This window comes from Paramisgurnus dabryanus, chromosome 14, assembly GCF_030506205.2.
Source record: "Paramisgurnus dabryanus chromosome 14, PD_genome_1.1, whole genome shotgun sequence".
Classification (NCBI taxonomy): Eukaryota; Metazoa; Chordata; class Actinopteri; order Cypriniformes; family Cobitidae; genus Paramisgurnus; species Paramisgurnus dabryanus.
This window is the reverse complement of record NC_133350.1, coordinates 16,129,468-16,149,722: the sequence shown is the minus strand read 5'-3', so window position 1 is coordinate 16,149,722 and position 20,255 is coordinate 16,129,468. Positions and strand designations below refer to the sequence as shown.

At 35.0% G+C, this 20,255-nt stretch overlaps 1 protein-coding gene and 1 long non-coding RNA gene across 2 annotated transcripts in view; one reads left to right on the top strand and one right to left on the bottom strand.

The window, feature by feature from the left end:
* Nucleotides 1–600: 600 nt before the first annotated feature.
* Nucleotides 601–5,601, top strand: fam83d (family with sequence similarity 83 member D). Its single transcript, XM_065241262.1, has 4 exons — nucleotides 601–1,149; nucleotides 2,153–2,320; nucleotides 2,420–2,544; nucleotides 4,099–5,601. The coding sequence occupies exons 1-4, from the start codon at nucleotides 670–672 to the stop codon at nucleotides 4,988–4,990; spliced, it is 1,665 nt and encodes a 554-aa protein (XP_065097334.1). The 5' UTR covers nucleotides 601–669; the 3' UTR covers nucleotides 4,991–5,601.
* Nucleotides 5,602–8,669: 3,068 nt separating this feature from the next.
* The window catches only part of LOC135718903 (uncharacterized), a 21,567-nt gene continuing 9,981 nt past the window's right edge, over nucleotides 8,670–20,255 (bottom strand). Inside the window, exon 3 of the long non-coding RNA XR_010520929.1 lies at nucleotides 8,670–8,778. This is a non-coding gene — a long non-coding RNA (uncharacterized lncRNA). The remainder of the gene's footprint in view (nucleotides 8,779–20,255) is intronic.

Below are 20,255 nucleotides of genomic sequence, written 5' to 3'. Positions count from 1 at the left end.
TGATTTGTACTATATTAATAGACAGAACACTTAAACTATTAGTCACACACAGACATTGCATTTTTAAACATTAGTAGTATTTAGTAATATTTAATTTTAATTGTAAAATCGTTTAATAATATTGTAATAAAGGTTATGTACCCTTATTATTATTTTTGTCAGGTATTTGATCGGGTGTGTACTCGTTTTAATGTAAAGTGTGATTTTATTGGTAAAATACAATTTAGGAGCAAACGTTAACTGCAAATAATTCATCATCGCAAATATGTACAAATACCAATTACATAAAAGTGAAATAAACATAGATTTGTGTTCTTTAAATAACACTTTATATGGTAACCGAAATCTGGTTGTGGCCCTTACTATCACAACACCGCCCCTGTGTGTAAATACGTTGTAACTCAGCAGCGGAGAGAAACACGCCGCCTCTGTTTTCCTCCAAATTCAAACTCGTGTCCAATGAGCGCACGGCAAGCTGACCAATAGCGTTCTTTCATGGCGAACACGTGATGCATCAAACTTGACTGGCAACAACCTACCGACCAATGGCCGTCTGCCGGTGGGATGGCTTCACCGAAAGTAAGGATTCAAGGTATTCGTGCCTAATATTCCTTTAGGAAGTTTTGAAGTGTCACATTGTGTAAGGTCAGCATTTTTTTATTTAAAGATATGGCTCTTTCCCAGTGTCTTGAGGATTCGCCCGCCTGGCGGACACCAAAAACAGGACAAGATACAAACCTGAAAGAACTTTACAATGAGAGACACCGACTCGCTCTGGAAGAGTTGATCGCCGGTGGAGTCGACTCCTTCACGAGTTTCCTAAAGAAAGAAAGAATTCCAAACTTTCTCTCCGATGACGAGATTAGGCGGATTTCGCGTGCAGCAGTTGTGCCAAAATCTGTATCTGTGATCGGAGATGATTCTCATTTGGACCAATCTAGCACTGGCACACTGGACTGCTCATCTGTCACTTATTTCCCTGAGATCTCTGATATTGAACCTCCGTCTTTAGAGTTGGGTTGGCCAGCATTCACTACGGGATCGTATCGTGGTGTAACGCGTGCTGTTGCATACTTTCAACCGAGTTATGGCGAGTGCATTTATAGTTGCAAAGAGGCGGTCAGAAAATTGATAAAAAATGCAAAGGAGGTAATATTGCTTATCTGCATCAATATCTTCTGTATGTCTATATAGTAATATAATATTATAGTGTATATAATACACTTTAGATATAGAGTATATATATATATATATATATACACACACACACACACACACACACACACACACACACACACACACACACACACACACACACACACACACTTAAAAATATATTTTTGCACTTATATTTTTATGTTTAATCAACTTGTAAATCCAAGTTGATTAAATCTTAAAAAATTAAGTGCAAAAAGATATTTTTCACAGTACACACACACAGACTATTTGTAAGAGTTATCTACTTTTATATATAATAGTGCTGATTTTGTCTGAAATTTTCCAAATTTTTTTAATGTTGTCTGCACCTCAAATCAAAATGTGAAAGTTGAAGTGTGATCTTTCTGTAACCTCTTAAATTCTTTTGATGGGTTTCAACAGATCTGAAGTTGTTTGATGAGTCAAAGGAAATTTTTAAGATGACTAAAAAATAGCAAACCAAAAAATCTTATACCAATTGTGCCAGTTAGAAAATGGTCCTTGGGGGTTTCAAGTGAACTCAAGGTAGCTGTGTGAGCCATTCAGTGTACTTTTCTGCATCAGGTGTGTAGTATGTTAGGAATTTGCCAAAGCGTCTATCGCACAGAACTGTTACCTGTAAGGTTTGAACCTGGAGCGTTGGAGGTGCCGCAACAGGCTCTTCACGCCCTAAAATGAATATAAGTGCGTTCTTATTTGAATCTGTTGCAGTTATACCTGCAGGCATCCTGGATTTGTTCCAGCTTGCATATACTTAAAGGCCAAATGTAATAAGAAATCATCAGGGTATGTAGCCAGCGGCTGTTAAGTAAAGCCTGCCTTACTCATTCATATGATTGGCAAGTTTGAAAATACAAAAGATCACTTAAATTAATTTCCACCAGGTTTATCCAAAGAATGCCTTGTAATCTTGCATTTCATTCCTATAAACATGCTCTGTGATTTTAATTCCTAGGTGATTGCCATTGTGACGGACTCCCTGACAGACCTAGATATTTTCCAGGACCTGAAAGAAGCCTGCACACATCGCAGGATCCCTGTGTATATTCTGTTAGACCAGTCTGCTCTCGCATCGTTCTTAAAGATGTGTCAAAACCTTAATGTGTACTTGGATGAACTGCAGGTTTGATTTGGATCTTTTTTATTAACTAAGAAATATTATGTCATTTTAAACATAATCTTTATTAGTTTATTTGTCTTTTTTATTTTTAATTATTTAAAGCACATGAAAATACGGACCATAACCGGCTCTACCTACTACATGAGATCAGGTGCTCGGATCACTGGAAAGGTTCACGAGCGATTCATGTTGATTGATGGCAACAAAGTTGCTACTGGTTCATACAGGTAACTTTGACCTCTTTCCACACATTATGAAGGATCTTAAAGGGATAGTTTATCGAAAAATGAAAATTACCTCATGATTTATCATCCGAGATGCATATGACTATCTTCTTTTATACTAACACAATTGAAGTTATATTAGAAAATGCCCTGATCTTTCAAGCTTTGTAATGATAGTAAACAGTGCCGGACATTTTGAAGCCCAAAAAGTGTTTAAAGAAGTTATCCTCATGGCTCCAGTAGGTTATCAAAGGCCTTTTGAGGGCAATCAATGTGATTTTATAGGAAAAATATTTATATTCAAAACTTTATGAATTATAATAACTTCCGGAAATGTCAAATGCGCATTCACCAAAGTGTATCAGCATTTAAATTCTGTCATTTTCTCATGTTGTTACAAACCTGTATAAAATACAATCATGAGCTCCTTTTTACTTCCATAGTAAAAGAAAAGATGCAGTCCCTCCAGATAAACGTGATTATGGGATTGGATGATTCAATGCATAATCAGCCAAAGTCCGCATATTTATGCGGGGGCCGCACTTTTTAAATACGGCGCTGCACTTTCGCCGCATAAATTGCAGATTTTTGCTCGCAAAATATACGGGGCTTGCATGATTTCATAATCCCCGCATTTTCGTAGCAAAAGTCATACATATCTTAGCAGAAAGTTGAAAAATGTTGCATTTACTTCACACTTGCGCCGCCATGTAATTACGCGATGTAAACATCAATGAAAAGCTGCAGACAGTTTTTGCAAGTTCCCACAATTTTGTCCCACAAAAAAGTTCTCGCAATTTCATTGCATAAAATTGCATAAATATTCGACCGATATGGATTTTTCAGTGCCAATGCCAATTTTCTTGAGCCGATATTTGGAGCCAAAACGGCTTTTCCTCACTCAATTTACATCATAAAAATGACACAATGATGATGCCAAATGTTACAAGTCTCTATTTTAAAAAAGTAACATTTATTGAACTTAAAAGAAAAACTATATTTAACAAAGGTGAGGGTTCTATGGAACCATGAACTGCACTCTCCACAATGATGAGGAACTATCAGCAAAGGATATTGATTTCTAACACTTTACTACTACAAATATATATGGGGTGCATATATTTCTGCATATATCGGTCTATCACTTATAAATATCCCATAAATATTCCTTCGCATTTTTTAAGAAAACGTGCTGCAAGATCAAGGATTTTTGCCAGCAACAATTAAAAAAAACCTCAGTGTTTTTCTGGAAGGACTGACTATGGATGTGAATGGGGCTCTTGAACAAAGAAAATAATTTATACAGGTTTGTAACAACATTTTTGGGTGAACTATTCCTTTAATCCTTTCTTCAAAAAAGAGCACAGAAACATTATTGTTTATTTTAAGCCATTGTGTAGTTGTGACCTTTCCAACAATAAGAGAGTAAAACATTCCAGTGAATAAATCCATCAGCATCGATCAGTGCATGGGACTGTGACTACAGTTCTTCTGCATGTCCATTTATATATTAATAAGACATTTTTAAATCAATTTTTTACATTTCTTTATGATTAGGTTCAACTGGACAGATGGCAAACTCAACAGCAGTAACCTAATCGAGTTATCAGGCCAGATAACTGAGAAATTTGATGAAGAGTTTCGCATCCTCTATGCCCAGTCCCTCCCGCTGCCAGCGAATACAAGAGCTCCCTCTAGTGCCAGAAACAGCTGTATATATGACCACCTTGTCCTCAAACCACCTGGAACGCCTCCTTCACGCTTGGCACGAATCACAAAGCTTCAACCAGACTGTCTGACTAGCACCCCAGCCAGACTTCAGACCCCAGAGATCCAACATCTGAATAAAGACACTGAAGATCAAGTCAAAAAGAGTAACCCAGTTTCTGAGACCTCCACTTTGGGAGAAGACTGGCTTGAGCACGAGCTCAGGGAAGAAGTGTTGTCCTTGGATGACCCACCTCACGCGCCAACAAAGAATGCTTGTGATCTTGTCACGACTGAAACTCAGACAGTGGATGTGATATCCTGTCATATCTCCACACAGACAACCCACCACACAGCAGACATCGGCGCCCAGACAGAAACTGTTCCTCCTACGCTACAAACCGGCACTTCGTCTACCTCTAGCTCTTCTTCACAAAGAATTCAGAAACGAGCAGATCGTCAAACACCTGTTCGCCCCACAACCCCTCAAAACTGCAACCTGATGGAATGCATTCAGAAGCTCACCAAAGAGCGACAGTACCACTACTCATCCCTTCGCTCCAAGCTGGACAACATGGTAACAATGCTCTCTCACAAGAGAGAACTAGCAGATCTCACCAACGTGATGCTGAGGCCCGGCCTGCATGGAGGAGGCAAAGGTCAGCAGGAGGGTAGGCTGGTTCACGGTACACTTGACAATGCAGTTATGGGTACCTGGCCGAGGTCAAGGTGTCCCCATTAAAATGAGTTCACGGGTACGGCCTGATGGTGGAGGTGTTATCATTCACACTGCTGTTTTAGTAATGCACTTTTACAAAAAAGTAAAACATTTATGGCTTTCAAAAGGCAAATGTTGAGGAAAAATATTTTTCATTGTTATGTATATGTGTACTGTTAAAAAATGTGCAAAGTTACTGATTAATCAAAAAACTCACTTTTAAAGTAAAGGAAGTGCTCAGTGCTCAGCGTTTAAAGAAACACTGTAATGATGATTCTGGGTGATTTTTATGTTCGAGAAATAATTAAGTGCCTTAGTGATTGTTTATCTACATTTGTCTGTCTCCATTTTTTTTACCCTTTTTGTAGCACAATTACTGTAAATATAAATGTGTGTGTACAAAACAGTCACCTGTGGTTGTGTGTTCACGGCTGAGCTGAGAGAAATTACCAAAAACAAAATGGTGACATAAAAGTTTGTATTTTCCACAGTGAATTTAATAGAAATGCTTCTTAAGATTTGTTTTTAAAGAGAATCGGGTCATTTGAAAAATATATTTTAGTATGCTTTCTGACAGAAATTTTAAACAGTGTATTATGTGTAAACAAAAATAAAACGATGGCTGTTACAATAAAAATGGGAAGTTATAGAAAAAGGTTGGAGGAGTGTTAATGGCCACTGGAAGTACAGTGAATTAAACATATTGAATGTAATCTCAAAAGCAGTGGTCTCCAACATGGAGACCATTGCTTTAGAGATGGTTTTATCCTTTGTGGTAGCCCTTGCTCACAAAAAGGTTGGAGACCCCTGATTTCTAGAGCAGTGATTCCCACCAGACCCACCAGTGGTCCTCACAGTGCCATCTGGTGGGCTGCGCAGGCAGTGGTTGACTATTGAAAAATTATTTCAAAAAATCTTTATAAAAGTTATATTCGTATCAGATGATTTAAAAACACTCATTTAAGATGCATGATCTAAAAGCCAATTTATGTTTAAATTTCACAACAGAAATCACATCGGATGCAGTAACATAACTGCGAAAGGGGAGCGCTAACAGCACGTACACGTTGTGCCCCATTCAAGAGTCGAACACACTGGCGGCATCTACAATAGTTGTTAAAATTGAATTAAAATTTATAACAAAATATTTTTTAATTTTTCCTGTTTCAATTTTCAGTAAATAAATGCAAATAAAAGTTGATAGAATAAAAAAAAATACTGTGTAATTAAACCTAAAAAATAATAAGCCAACTAACCAACAGCACTACTAGGTATAATTTTATATGCTTTGTTTAATTAAAATATTACATTTTAAAACTGTTTTTGTCATAAATTTTCAGTGGCACGCTGAAAAGGTTTGGGAACCACTGATCTAGGACCTTAGATTAAACCTTTTCATCTACGATGACCTAAATGCTGGGGTTGGCGAACCCCTGGTGGTTTGCGAGGGAATTACAGGAGGTTCATAAAAATGATTAATTGTAATTAAATACTAAAATATAAATAAATTATTTTAAAATGAAGAGATCTAAATAAAATGCTTACTAACAAAATATAGTCTTTATTTGTTTATATCAGAAAACTGATAACTTATGCAAAACGGACAGATACGTTACTACCAATGAACGAAAATAACAGATGATCAAATAACAGGTAATTAAGTATATAAAATACTACAAGATAAAAACTTTAAAACGAGTTAAAAAAGTTTATAAAAGTTTATAAAAATTTGTATAAAAAGTTTTTAAAATAAAAACCGCTAATTAAATTAGTGAAAATTTTTCAGGCGTTCAAGTAAATCATTTAGGATAAGAGGGTTCGCCTGACAAAAAAGTTTAAAAACCCCTGACCTAATGGAATACAGCATTACCGAAAAATAATAGCCTACATGATCAAAGTCACCCTTATTTTAGGTCAAAAACTGTTCTGTGTTCTTAGTGTTCAAGGTAATACAAGTTCTGGGAATTCTCACGTCACAACAGCAACAGTCCTTTACAAACTGAAGAGGGCGCTGTTATCTTGCGCTTCAAAAAGTTCAGCAAGGAAAATTTGACAAAAAAATCAAACCTAGCCTTTAAAATCATTTTGGATGCCAGCCATAAGAATGGTTTCCTGCTGCAGAAGCAAAATAGAGAAGAGCAAAATGTTTTGTCTGACCAATGTTCTTCGCAATAAAGTGTTTTACGTAAAATATCCCTGTGGTGTATTTATGAAATGTTTCGCATTAGCAACATAAAGGTCATGGGTTCGAACCCAAGGGAACACACAACTTCATAAAAAATGTATAGACTGAATGCAATTAAATGGACAGGGATTAGTTTAAGCAAGAACTAGACCTTAGTTTAATTATACTATAACTAACAAACATGCATTACTAGAAACACCCCTTGTGTGCATTCTGAGGCAAAACAAAGGGCACTGATGTATTTTAAGATATGTCCGTACAATTTGTTTTCGGTTTGTACAGCTCTTACATTTATTTTAGTCTAGGCCTAGTCTAATCCCTGTCTGGGAAGCCACCACTATAGAATTTATCCTAGTCCCAGACTAAAATGGACGTTTAAGCTGCCTTAATTTAAAAACACCTTGCACTGACATATTTAAACATATATCAGTGCAATTGTTTACATTAGTATTGTTGCACATTAGTATTGTTTTTTTTTTAATAGGTTTATTTGAAAAATTACTTAAATGCCCTAATATAAGGCCTAGTCCTGTAATCTAGACCATGCCTGGAAAACTGCCCCTCGTGTGTTAAATTCCAAAAAAGAAAGGAATAAAGAAGGCAGCAAATATCAAGGTAAATGTGTTCAGAATTATTAAAACAAATTCAACATAATTTGAGGCACGAATAAATACTCAAACCAAATTAACATTCATATGCTCTTTAACGCCTCGATTATCATATTCCCCAAAGCCACCCCTGAGGTTTACTATGAAGAGTTTAATTACACAGTACATAAAGTGATTGTTGATGGTTAATTATTTATCTTGTTTTCATGAGTGGTTTGAGGCCCGGCCCGCCTCTAAGGTACTGTTCAACAAAACCGTCCAATGATCACAGTCTTAATCTTTCCTCTTGAGTAATGAAACCTGCTTGTGGTATCTTCAAAGCTGTTGTTCTGCTTTCAGTAAGGAGATACAGTTTATCCTTCATCAGTACATAAACGTAATCTCTTTCCTCTGCTTAAACCCAAATATGCATCACCAAAACAAACAGTACAGTGACTGCATGCCCAAAATTCAATAGCTGGTCAATACGAATGGAATACATTTTGTAAAATTAAAAAGCATTTTTTTTTGCTTTAAAAATATTACATTTATAAATTGTATTTTTAAGTCGTATTAATTGTATGTCTCTAATGTGAAATGTGGTATAATTTTCTAACATTATTGAAACAAATAAGAAAAAAACAAAAGTTAGATTTTGACAAAAATGGTACAAGGCAGGTTTGTGATATCCCCTATGAAAACGGTGTGTGATGGCTTCAAGCCAACATGAAAATGTACAAATGAAAATGTCTTCTAAAGAGATCCAAGCAACTTGCTTGTTGGAAAAACTTCACCCAAGTGTTAAAAGTGTTGCTCGCCAGTGACAATTCCAAGGGAATATGGGACAAATTGGGCAGAACATGGTGTATATCCTAATACAGTTCTGTGTAATCCCAATTAAAATAGACTCGCAGGTGTGAACCTTTGTTACCTGTGACTGGCATTGTCAGCTCTTATGCCCTCTCGCCGGGCTCTGCAAACATCTGACTTCCCATCAAGGGGAGGCTGGAATAGTCACCATCTGGAGGAGGGTGTTTGGCCTGAGGACACAAAACAATGACATGAAAATACAAGTCAGGGGAAAACAATGTGATGACGCTTGCCAAATCTGCCCGGCCGCGTCTTTTGTAGTGTACGGGAGACATTTCATTTTCTGTGCACTCATTCCTATTTTCGGCCTTCAAATCCTGATGACACACGAATGTTTTCATTCCCCATGGATGTGACAGAATGCAACATGTTCAAGTTGATGGTTCACGTAAACTTTTCTGTTTGTTCCCTAGCGTACGTGTTCCCGGCCTTCGTTTCGTATCTATTCCCCGTTCCGGTTCGTTTCAGACTGTACCGCTGGCTGAAGACAACAGAGATAAATATGCATTTCTCTCGATGGCTGTTTTGACCTTGGTTCAGCGCAAGTAATACAAGCCACATTATAGTAACTGCTGCCAGTGAAGGTAACCACTGCTGCTTCTAGATCTGTGTGTCAGCACCATTGCCGAACTGAGCTATTAATAGAAAGCACTGTGTGTCTCAGGTTAAAGCAGTCTTTGTGTTTTGTGGTTTCTGCTGTGTGGGCTGCGAGTTTGTGACCAGGGGTGTTTGGTATGGGGAAAGTGGCAGGTGCAGCTTTTTGCTGGGACTAGCTCATCTGTTTTGCACTTTTGCTTTTTTTATGCAGGAACAATAGCTAAGATACAAAATACATTTATTTTTTAACATGTAAATGTAATTAAACATTTTACCACACTTTTAAACCATCGCATAATTATTATGGCTCATAACCCCACAAGCGTCAGTTTCAATTTCAAAAACGTGAAGGTAATTCACCATTTTATCTCATTACACGTGGTTAAAGAGTTGCCTGAGAGGAGAAGGATGTTTAAAACAGATAAGGCCTCGCTGTTTTACTCACGCACACTCCTCCAGTGTTTTGTGCTACTTTATAGAGTCTTTATCACATCTCATCTCCTTGCTTGGATGCACCACAAACCTCTCACTCTTACGGTTTAACCAGCCACAGTCGAGGACGCACACGCCTGCTCTACCAGCTCTCTTTCCATCAGCCTCATCAGTTTATGAAAGAAGTGTGAGGTTACAGCTGATTCTGAGAGCTGTTAAAACCTTTCTTAAACCTTAGCCGGTAGCTATGTATGATAAAGAGATAATGGGCGCACATAAATTTGAAGAAACAGTTCACCTAACCATTTCAATTTCTTTCTCAATTTACTCATCATTTGTAATCTGTACGAGTTTCTTTTCATCCGTGGATCACACAAGTTTTGTTTAACTTCTCCTTTGGTCTTCCACAGAAAAAACTAAAGTCAAACACTGTCAGAAAAATGACCAAATATGTTCCTTAGTTGTAAATGGGGTGGTACACTATCACATTTGAGCCTAAACAGTTCATATTGGTACTTTAGAGGTAGGGGAGCGCGGGGAACGCTTTTTGGTTTTGGCTTAATCATTCAAAACATATTTGATTTTGATTAATTATATTTTTACACAAGCAACACACACATCTCTGCTACAAATGAACATTTGAAGTTTGTTTCTAGTACTTACCATTCTTGGACAATTACACCAAACGTGACAGAAGTGCAAACGTTACAACTTACCCCATAGGTGGGGTTAATTATAACAGGCAGGGGGTTAGTTATAACACTTGCTGAAAATTAAGTTTGCAGGCAAATATTTCAACATTATTTTGTTTATATATTTGAAGTGGATAATGTTTATATATCTGTCTATAATAGACAGGTATCAACACTGTTTTCATTCATTCAGCCCTTTTCTAACAATAGTTCAATTATAAATGGATACAAATGTCTAAATATGTGAGAAAAAGCAGCACAATTATGACAAAAAAAATTTTTGTGCAACAATGTAAACAGTCCGTGTTACAACTAACCCCGCGTTATTTTTTGTATCAATACCAAAGTGGGCATAAGAGTACCTAAAATGTACATATTGCTATCAAATGTATACATATCTATACCTACACCCTGTCTTTAAAAGGAACTACCCCAGTGAAATCTTGGGACCATTTTTGTAATTTTTCTGCCACTGTATGGGATATTTTAGGTGAACTGTTTCTTTAAGAAAAACCATCATTGGATTTCAGCTATAGGTCAATGAATGGGTGGAAAGCAGTTGCTGGTGCTTTTCTAGCTGTTGAACAACATGTGTTTTTTTGGCTATTGATCACCTCCGCGTGTCTGTTTCAGTCGCTCCCCATCCACTTATTGATTCATTTAAATTGATTTCATATTGATTTTGTGATGTAATCTATTAGCTGCTCATGTTTCTGCTAGATGCTTTTAAATGATCGACTGAAATGAGCTGCAAGCCAAACGAGGGCAAGAATAATGAATAGTAAAGATAGCAAAAACAAAACGATGAAATAAAATGGAAGTGCCACGAAAGTACTGAGAAAGAAAACGGGGAAGGTCATGAAGCAGTCCTGAAACTGTTCATGATGAGTCACTTTTAAATGCAAGCAGATGATTATCATTCAAATCATTTTGATGTGACTATTGAAATATGTCAAAGTGAAACACAACGACAACACTAAAACACTGTTTTATGGAAATCAAAAATAAATGGACTACACTGCACTCTCAGAAGTAACGATGCAAAAGCTGTCACTGGGATCATTTCCCTTAATATGTACCTATGTGGTACTAATATGCACTCTTTAGGTACAAAGATGTACTTTCTGAAAAAGCTTTTGTACCATTTCTTCTGAGAGTGTAGGTTACACCAATTATTTTGTCATTCTAAAGGCTAAAAATAAAGCTCATATAAGTGACTCTATACACATCAAGTTCAAATACATTCCCAGTATTTACTCTATATAATTATGTTCATTTTGTGGCCATCAGTTTTAAATCACAAGTGGGATCTGTAAATGTAAACAGGGTAATTTTGTATTTATATACATTTGCTCACCCTTCAGCAGCCCATGGGGTTACGTTAGAAGTTTGAAAGGTTGAGTTTCTAATGCAATAATAAAACAATTAGTCAAAAGCACTTGTCTTTGTCATTGTCTGAATTATGCAGATGGTGCAATCTGTATCTCTCTCGTGAGCTGCTGTGAACTTGAATTAAACTCAAGGGTATATCCTACTTTCTAAACTGGCTGGCCGGGGGATAAAAACAATCGAGGTGACGTCTTTTACACACGCTGACGTTTATCACGGAGCGTTCACTGGTGGTAATGTGTTTAGACGCGGGATCACTGTTGTTGGGTTGGGGGACTGAGCTTGTCCTGCTAAATCAGCACAACTTTAATTTCATTGATTGACTGCAGAGGACATCTTAACTGTATGATGTTATTATAGAGAGAAAAGAATGCAGTTATACCTTCAGTTATATAATCTGTATAGCAGAAATATCAAACATATATTTTTAAATAAAACAGATATGTTGATTTGTTGTTTTTGCAATGTTAAAGTGATCATATATAATTGCTTCTAAGTCTCTTTAATAGAATCCATCCAGAAAATACAGAAGATGTGTATGTAGTATTAAAACTGTATAAAAATGTAAGCTAATGTGTGAAGTTTTTAGGGAAAATTCACATTTCACTTGAGCAATAGCAGGAAACTGCAGGATCTCTTAAACCAAAATACAATTCAATCCTAATTTCTAATTTAAAAAAAAGAATTAGTATTTTTAAAAAGAAAGTATTTTTACTTTATTCTGCTTAAAAACGCTCAAGATATGTTTAGTTCCAAGAGAGGTCACACTCTTTTTTTTACATAGAGAGGTCACACGTATTTTTTTTTTTACATATTTCCTGTATTTTCTGTTTGTATCTTAATAAAATAGATTTAAAATAAATATGTATGGACATGAAAACTTCTAAAACAACAAGTCTGGTGGTTGTTGCCTATGACTTTGCACAGTACTGTTTATAAGTATATTGGTACCAAAGAATGCATATTAGTACCTCATAGGTACATTTCAGTACCTATGGTATATATTGGTATATATATATATATATATATATATATATATATATATATATATATATATATACCAAATAGGCTATGTATAACATGTACCTAAATATTACATATTAAGACCTATTTAAGGAGTGGTGGCATTGTTTGACCATTTTTTGAAGATGCATTTGCCTTGATATTTGTAAAATATTTCCCATTTTTTTTATAACATATTATTAAATACAATAACATAATATCTTATTTTTGCTTTTGAATATCCTTATACTTACACTACAAAAAGTGAAAAGTTGGATCAACTTGAATTTTCCCAATTTTTTAATAACAAATATTTAAATACAATAACATAATATTTTATTTTTGCTTTTGAATATCCTTATAGTTACACTATTAAAAGTGAAAAGTTGGATCAACTTGAAATTTCCCAATTTTTTATAACAAATTATTAAATAATATAACATAATATCTTATGTTTGCTTTTGAATATCCTTATACTTACATAAAAGTGAAAAGTTGGATCAACTTGAAATTTCCCATTTTTTTATAACAAATTATTAAATAATATAACATATCTTATTTTTGCTTTTGAATATCCTTATACTTACACTATAAAAAGTGAAAAGTTGGATCGACTCAAAACACACCTAAAACACTTAAAAATATATATTTTTTTAACTGAAGTGAAATTTTAAGTTTAAGTTAATAGTTGAGGTATTTTTTAAGTTTAACTTTTTACGGTATAAACAAAATAATAAAACAAAAAGATTTAATAAAAATGCCATGCATACGTCATCTAGTATAGTGAGCAACTAAAAGTGTATTGTTGAACAAATTTTTAAACATTACTTAAATACATACAAGATAACTATATTCTTAGTTTTTCACTGTCATTAACATTTGATAAATAGTTAGTATGTATTTTTTTCACATGTAGGCTATTGTTTAGCTAATTAGATTTTTCTGGCATCATCAGTACATGGTTATTATGTATACAACAATGGACATTACAGACAGTTCTAATCATGTGACTGACTAACATACAGTTTTCTCACACCACAAGAGATCTTTCTGCAGACTCAGTGCTTTGTTTATCAGCTGTATTTATACACTTCTTCTTTATGGTGGCTTGACAGCAGGGAGTGGCACGCCACTCTTCTCTGTATCAGTTTGTTATGGAGGTAACATAATGGAGCTTTTCCCAGACATATATTATTTTAGGTCCTTATAACAAAAAGCAATGCTTGTTTACATTGCACAGGCAAAAGAGGCACATTTGCATGAATTTGCTAGTAAAAGCGCCAGTTGAAGAGGTGGCGAGTGTCTGCCTTTACACTTACGAGCAGACACTTGTATCCTGTCACATTTGCACATGCGGCAGAGGTTTTCACTGGCTGACCGTAAAATGGAGTGCAATGTGTTCAAGAAGTACGATACAATTTAGCGTAGATTTTAAAAAGAAGGACTAGGCTGTCGTATGCACTATGAGCAGCGTCTCGGTATGGAAAGACAAATGATGGATAAACAGATAAGCTGGCTTATCACTATGAGGGAGGTTGAGATGTCACTTTCTCGCCTTCTGTGGGAAGGTGTGCATCTTCACCTTTCCACCAGGTATGAAGGTCAGACATCAAAGACGAGGTTGAGTGGAAAGAGACTTACAACCCGTGTGTGTGTGTGTGTGTGAGTGGAGAAAAAACATTTAACAGTTACTCCAACTGTGTGAAAACAGTGAACTTCTTCAACTATGGTCACTTTAAGCCCTGTGAAGTGTTAATGAATAAACAAGTGAAATGTTTTTTTTAATAAAATCCATTACAACACATTTTATACTCTAATAATTTATATATTTTGTTTACAAACAATGTACAAATGCATCTTTTCATGTAGAACAATTCTTTTTTTTAACACCTAAAATTATGTGTTGTGCAATAACATTGCATGGTGAATTTTAAAGATATTGCACAAAAAGGGACGAGCCCAGACATTAAACGGACGAGCCCAGACATTGGGTTAAATTAACCCAGACAGTGTTTCAATTTGATCCAACAATGGGTTAAAACAACCCAGCATTTTTGATTGAGACAACCCAGCTTAGGTTAAATTCTAATCCAATGGGCTGAGTCCGTGCCTTTTTGACCAAGCGCTTGGTTTAACATGGCCCAGCATTTTTTTTTTTTTTTTGGAATGTGACACACTATTTATCCACATTTATACACTATTAGTTTCACACAAAATTAGATCACAAACAAATATGAAGTGATACGTGCATTTTTCTTGTTCCTTTTAAGTGCGTTAACCAATGAGTATTGAAATCGTTTATGCTTAGTTCACAATTTTTTAAAATATGTTAGTTTTACTTTTTTGGAATGGAATTTCATTTTTTTAGGATAAAGGGTAAAACAATACCATCTATACAAGGCATTTAGTTAAACATATATGATTATGCTATGCCATGGAAGAACCATTTTTGGCTGTTTGGTGTCACACTGTAAAAAAATGCCACAATGCTGTAGGCAAGCATAAATAATTTGGTTATGCAAGTAACTTGAACCTATTATTTTAAGTTTTTGACTAGTATATAGTTGACATAACATTTAAATAACAAATTAAGTTAATAATTTTAAGTTAATAACTTTGATATAACTTTTTAAAGAACCTTTCTGTTTCACAAAAGCTACTTTGTGGTAGGAAAAAGATATAAAAAGGTAAGAAAAAAGAAATGGCATTGCTGTGAAAAACGTTTTGTTGCCTTTTTTAAAAGCAGAAGGAACAATAAAGTTTTAATGTTACTGTCAACAAGAAAAAGTTGAAAACTGCTTTAAAAGTTTAACTGCCTTTAGCTAATAAAAATAATGATGGACGGTTCAAGCTAACTAGAATAACATCATCCATTATCTTTGTCTTTTAATACAACAATCTTCATGATATGATAGTTCGTGTGGTCGAAACGAACGACATTTACATAATGCTGTCTATTTTATGGTAAACGATAATGCCGATAAATGTTTGTGGTTCGCAGTGTTGCTGTAAAATGTTACCTCAAATTAACACATTATTTTGAACTTCCTCATTCTGTTGATGCTCATAAGCCAAAGTGAGAGTGTCAAATGCTCTCGGTGGAGAAAGTGCTGACAGGCAAGCTCAACATTAGATGGTAAGGCCTGATAACACCTTTAGGAGCGAGATCCCTATTCGCCAACTGTGGGAAAGCTTGCCTTTACTGTCCCCCATGTCCTTCAGCCATCATGGTCCAGTTACACGCAGGTTTCAAGATTGGACACAGACAAAAAAAGTCAAAACACAAGATTGGAAGAGATTACGATTGGATTGATCTTTGTTCTGCCAAACAAAAACTTTGATCATTTGTTTGCTCAAAATTTATAAATTAACAAATGTGTTATTTGGTACGCTGTCAAAAGTGGTCAAATAGCTGTCACTAGTTTAAAAAGTACACATTTGTGAAGAGTTCATAATTAAATGCAATATGGAAGTAAATGTTTTTGACTATATTGTATATATTTTAGGCTGTCATGGTTTTTTAAATGATCATTGTTTAACTAATATTGATTGTAATGTAATGTTTTAATATTGTGTGCACCTGCCAGCGGACTGCAGATGGAAATTCGCTTTTGCTCAAAACATCTTTTTGTAAGATTCATGTATTTTGTACATAGTCCCTGACAAATAAACTAAATCAATAAATATTAGTACCTCAGTGGTACATATTCGCTCCAAAGAGTACCTCAAATAAACATATTATATCTTCAAAGGTAAATTTTGGTCCTAAATCTGTACCTAAATAATGTAGTTCAGTGATTCCCAACCTTTTTTCACTTCAAGGCCCACAACAATATTTGAAGGCCCCCCACTCACTCAATTCTCTCCACTTAATATGAAATAGAACTTGGAATGACTAGACAGATGTATTTTCGCTACAAAAATGGCCAAAAATAAGAACCATGTAAATTTTTGCTTGTTTAAGCATATTTTAATGCTTGCTTTGTCCATTTTGTCCAGTCATCTTGAGGCCCTCTTGGAAATCTGCTGAGGCCCCCCTGTGGGCCCCGGCCCCCTGGTTGGAAAACACTGATGTAGTTTATACTAGGACTTTTATAAAGGGTACTTCCCCATGCAGTGACAACTTGGGACCATTTTTGGGACCAATTCTATCTGACAGTTTAGCAATACCACCCCATTCCTATCCAATTTAATGTTTTGATGGCAGAGCACACAAACGTTTTAGTAAGATTTATATATCTTTTAAAAACAATACCATCAACGAGAGTTATAATATCTGCGTCTACGTGCGCACATCCACACATTTTGCTTTGTTATACAATCGTTCAGGCACTGTCATTTACTCCATTACACCATGAATAACTCCATGTTCCTCTGCTAAATTTGACCCCACCTATACTATATTAAGACAGATTGAAAGCATGGTGAAAGTCTGTCTTCTATGAAAGCATTCGTCAGCATCTGTTCCACTGAATGGTGACACACATGACTCTCTTTCAAGATGATTGGCTAAGACTGACCGAGGGTTACACGTGTTATAGTGTCCGTATGAAGCACAACTACTGACTCGATTGAGGTTAATAAACAATAATTTCGGCAAAAAACCTTGCCATACACTCTTAGAGAAGTTGCTAGAGAAGTTCCACAAAGAACCAATAACATCCAAAGAACATTGGGAAAAAATGGTTCTCCTATGGCATTGCTGCACCTTTATTACCACTTTAACTTTTTTGATGTGAAATATTCAGGATGTAACTTTGGATATCCTATATTTAAGACTGTGACTTTTTTTACCTTAACAAGCATAATTTTTTTTCCATTTCTTTGTTTGTGGTTACATAATAAAAGTCTTCACATGAGTCTTTGACTAAGGGACGATCTGCTGAGTTTGACAGGCCAGTTTAATCCAGTGTTTTAGGATGGTTAAAGGACAAGTGAATCAGTGCCAGAGGTCTGGGAGAGAGAGGGAAGTCAAAGTGTAGGAGGAAGCTAGAATTCTTCTTAGCGGGTCATGTGGATTTTGTGTGCTCATGAAATGTTGTCATCAGCTCTGACGCACAAAAAATGACCAGCAGCTGCTTATCTAAAAGACATTTCCATCGTAATGTATAACATTTTTTGCAATGGTCTACATAATCTTTAAATTCTATTTATTGAATCACCACTTATTAATATACACAAAAAATGCTGAGTTGGTTGGGTAAAATATAGACAAACCAAACAGGGTTTATATTGAACTATTTTTGGTTGTAAAATATGAATTTTTTTAAGTTGATTTACACCAACGGATATGCATTGAAACAACACAGCATTTTTTTTACGTTTAATTCAGAATTTAACCCAATTTAAATCAAATCAGCCTTGACATCTGTAAATCCCATACGCAGCACTGTGTGTTGTGATAGTAAAATCACAGTCTCTACAACTGAAAAAGAGCCCATTAGTTCAATGATTTGTAGTGCTTGTGAAACAATAAATCACAATGAATCACAATTCCTCTGCTAACTGTCATAGCTCCGAACGCAGTAAGAAGTGGACATCCTGAACGGAAACCACGAACCCCACCGCCACATTGCATTCCTTCACTTCATGTCCCCTCACTCTTGAACAATGTCACATGACCAGACCCCTATTTAGGAAGTGAAAGAGGAAGCTCCATATATCCCCATCCATCCTCACTGCCACACGGCTGCTGCTGGTCACGTGAAGGGTGCGAGAGAGAGAGAGGACATTGGTATTATCCACACTAGAAAACAGCCTAAAAGCAGGAACAGACCAGTTTTGACCAGTCAAGTTCTGGTTGAGAGAACAAGCATGTTTTGCTGGAGAATATTTAGCAGTCTCACTAAAAAGTTGCTCGGGTCACTGTAGTGCAACTACACAGAACTACAAGTAATCTTTGTTTTTAAAATATACATTACAAATCCCTAAATCCTAAATGTTCTACAGTGGTATATTCAAGAAACAAGAGTTTTGAGAGAAATTGCATTTAATGATTTTTAACACAAGTAAAGGGCTATGATGGTGTAAAAAATTATTCATTCAATTTACTCTTTTTTTTTTAAGGTAAGTGGTTGCAATCAATTTATTTAAGCTACATTTAAACAAAAAAGATTAGTAAAATTAAATAAAATAAAAAAAATGTGTTTAAATGTAGCTTAAATAAATCGATTACCTTAAAAAAAATAGTAAATTGAATGACTCATTTTTTTCAGTAATAACTCTGTAATGCGCTCTTTTAAGTGACTTTCGATCAAAGTCACATTATTTATAATAAAGCAATAAAGGTGTGCATGTAATGCCATTTTATACATTTTGAATCGGGCACATCCATTTATCCACTCCAATAAAAATATTTAGTCACAACACTGTTTATTATTCTGAATTTGATCAGTCAATAATATTTCAGTGATGCATGACGCAGACACCTTGTGTAAAGTGCTGACTAAATGCCCCCTCCCCTCTCCACAAGCAAAAGCAGATTATATATCTCATCTGACCTTTGAGGCAATTTTCATATATATTAACATCATTGCATTTCAGTCAGAATTTTGGTCCAAAATTACTAATTTGATGCAATGCAAACAAAATCCAATAGACATCAATTAGTGCAAAGTGATCATAGATAAAGAAAAGAGGACTCTGAATTTGACTTTTTTAAGAACCAGTATAGGGCAGAAGGTGATATGTCTGATTTGTAAGAAAATATCTATCTGACATAATCTCTGGATTATCATAAGCATTTATTATCACATATCATTGCTAATTTGCTAACTGTAAAAAAACTTTTTTACTGACATCACTGTAAAAAAATGCAGAATGAAGTTAAAACAACTTGGTTATGCAAGTCAATTCGACCTACTATTTTAAATTTTGACTCGTGATAAGTTGACATAACTTATAAAAACAAGCTATTTAATTTGTTAAGTTAAAGTAACATAAAATGTTGATTAAAGCATTTTTACAGTGTATTTATTTTTTGTGAGGCAGTTTTGAAACAATATGCATTATGGTTACTATACAATTTTTTATACATTTTATTGAATATGCAAAATTTATCTATCAAAGCACATGAGGTAATTTGATAATTGTACATACGTCGATATGACATGAGAACTGTTTCCTATGCCAAATGTTTCACTCGTGTTTTTTAAAACACGTTACATGTTTTTCCAAAATTGTATATTACACATCGGTTTTTATATTTGTATGCACAAGAGTAGATGTGTTTGAGGTGTTTTTTTATATAAAAGTGTGTTCATAAAAACATGGTAGATATGGTACAATGAACTGCATGTCCACTTATATAATTAAAATTAATTAAAAATTGCTTTTTTGTTTGTCCAAAGTGACTTACAGTGCATTACAAAGTATACATTTTTATCAGCATGTTTTTTCAAACCTACGCAACTGAGCTTTACAGTAGCACGTAGTTTAAACACACAAAGGGAAGCAGCTGAGAAAGAAATTAAATTATTGATTAATGTTAATTATTGAAATGTAGATTAATAGCGATTCCTGTGGAAAAAAATCAA

Coding starts and splice junctions, on each gene's coding strand:
- fam83d (XM_065241262.1), top strand. CDS start 670: ATGGCTCTTTCCCAGTGTCTTGAGGATTCGCCCGCCTGGCGGACACCA. Junction 1,150..2,152: donor TGATAAAAAATGCAAAGGAG/GTAATATTGCTT, acceptor TTTAATTCCTAG/GTGATTGCCATTGTGACGGA. Junction 2,321..2,419: donor TGTACTTGGATGAACTGCAG/GTTTGATTTGGA, acceptor AATTATTTAAAG/CACATGAAAATACGGACCAT.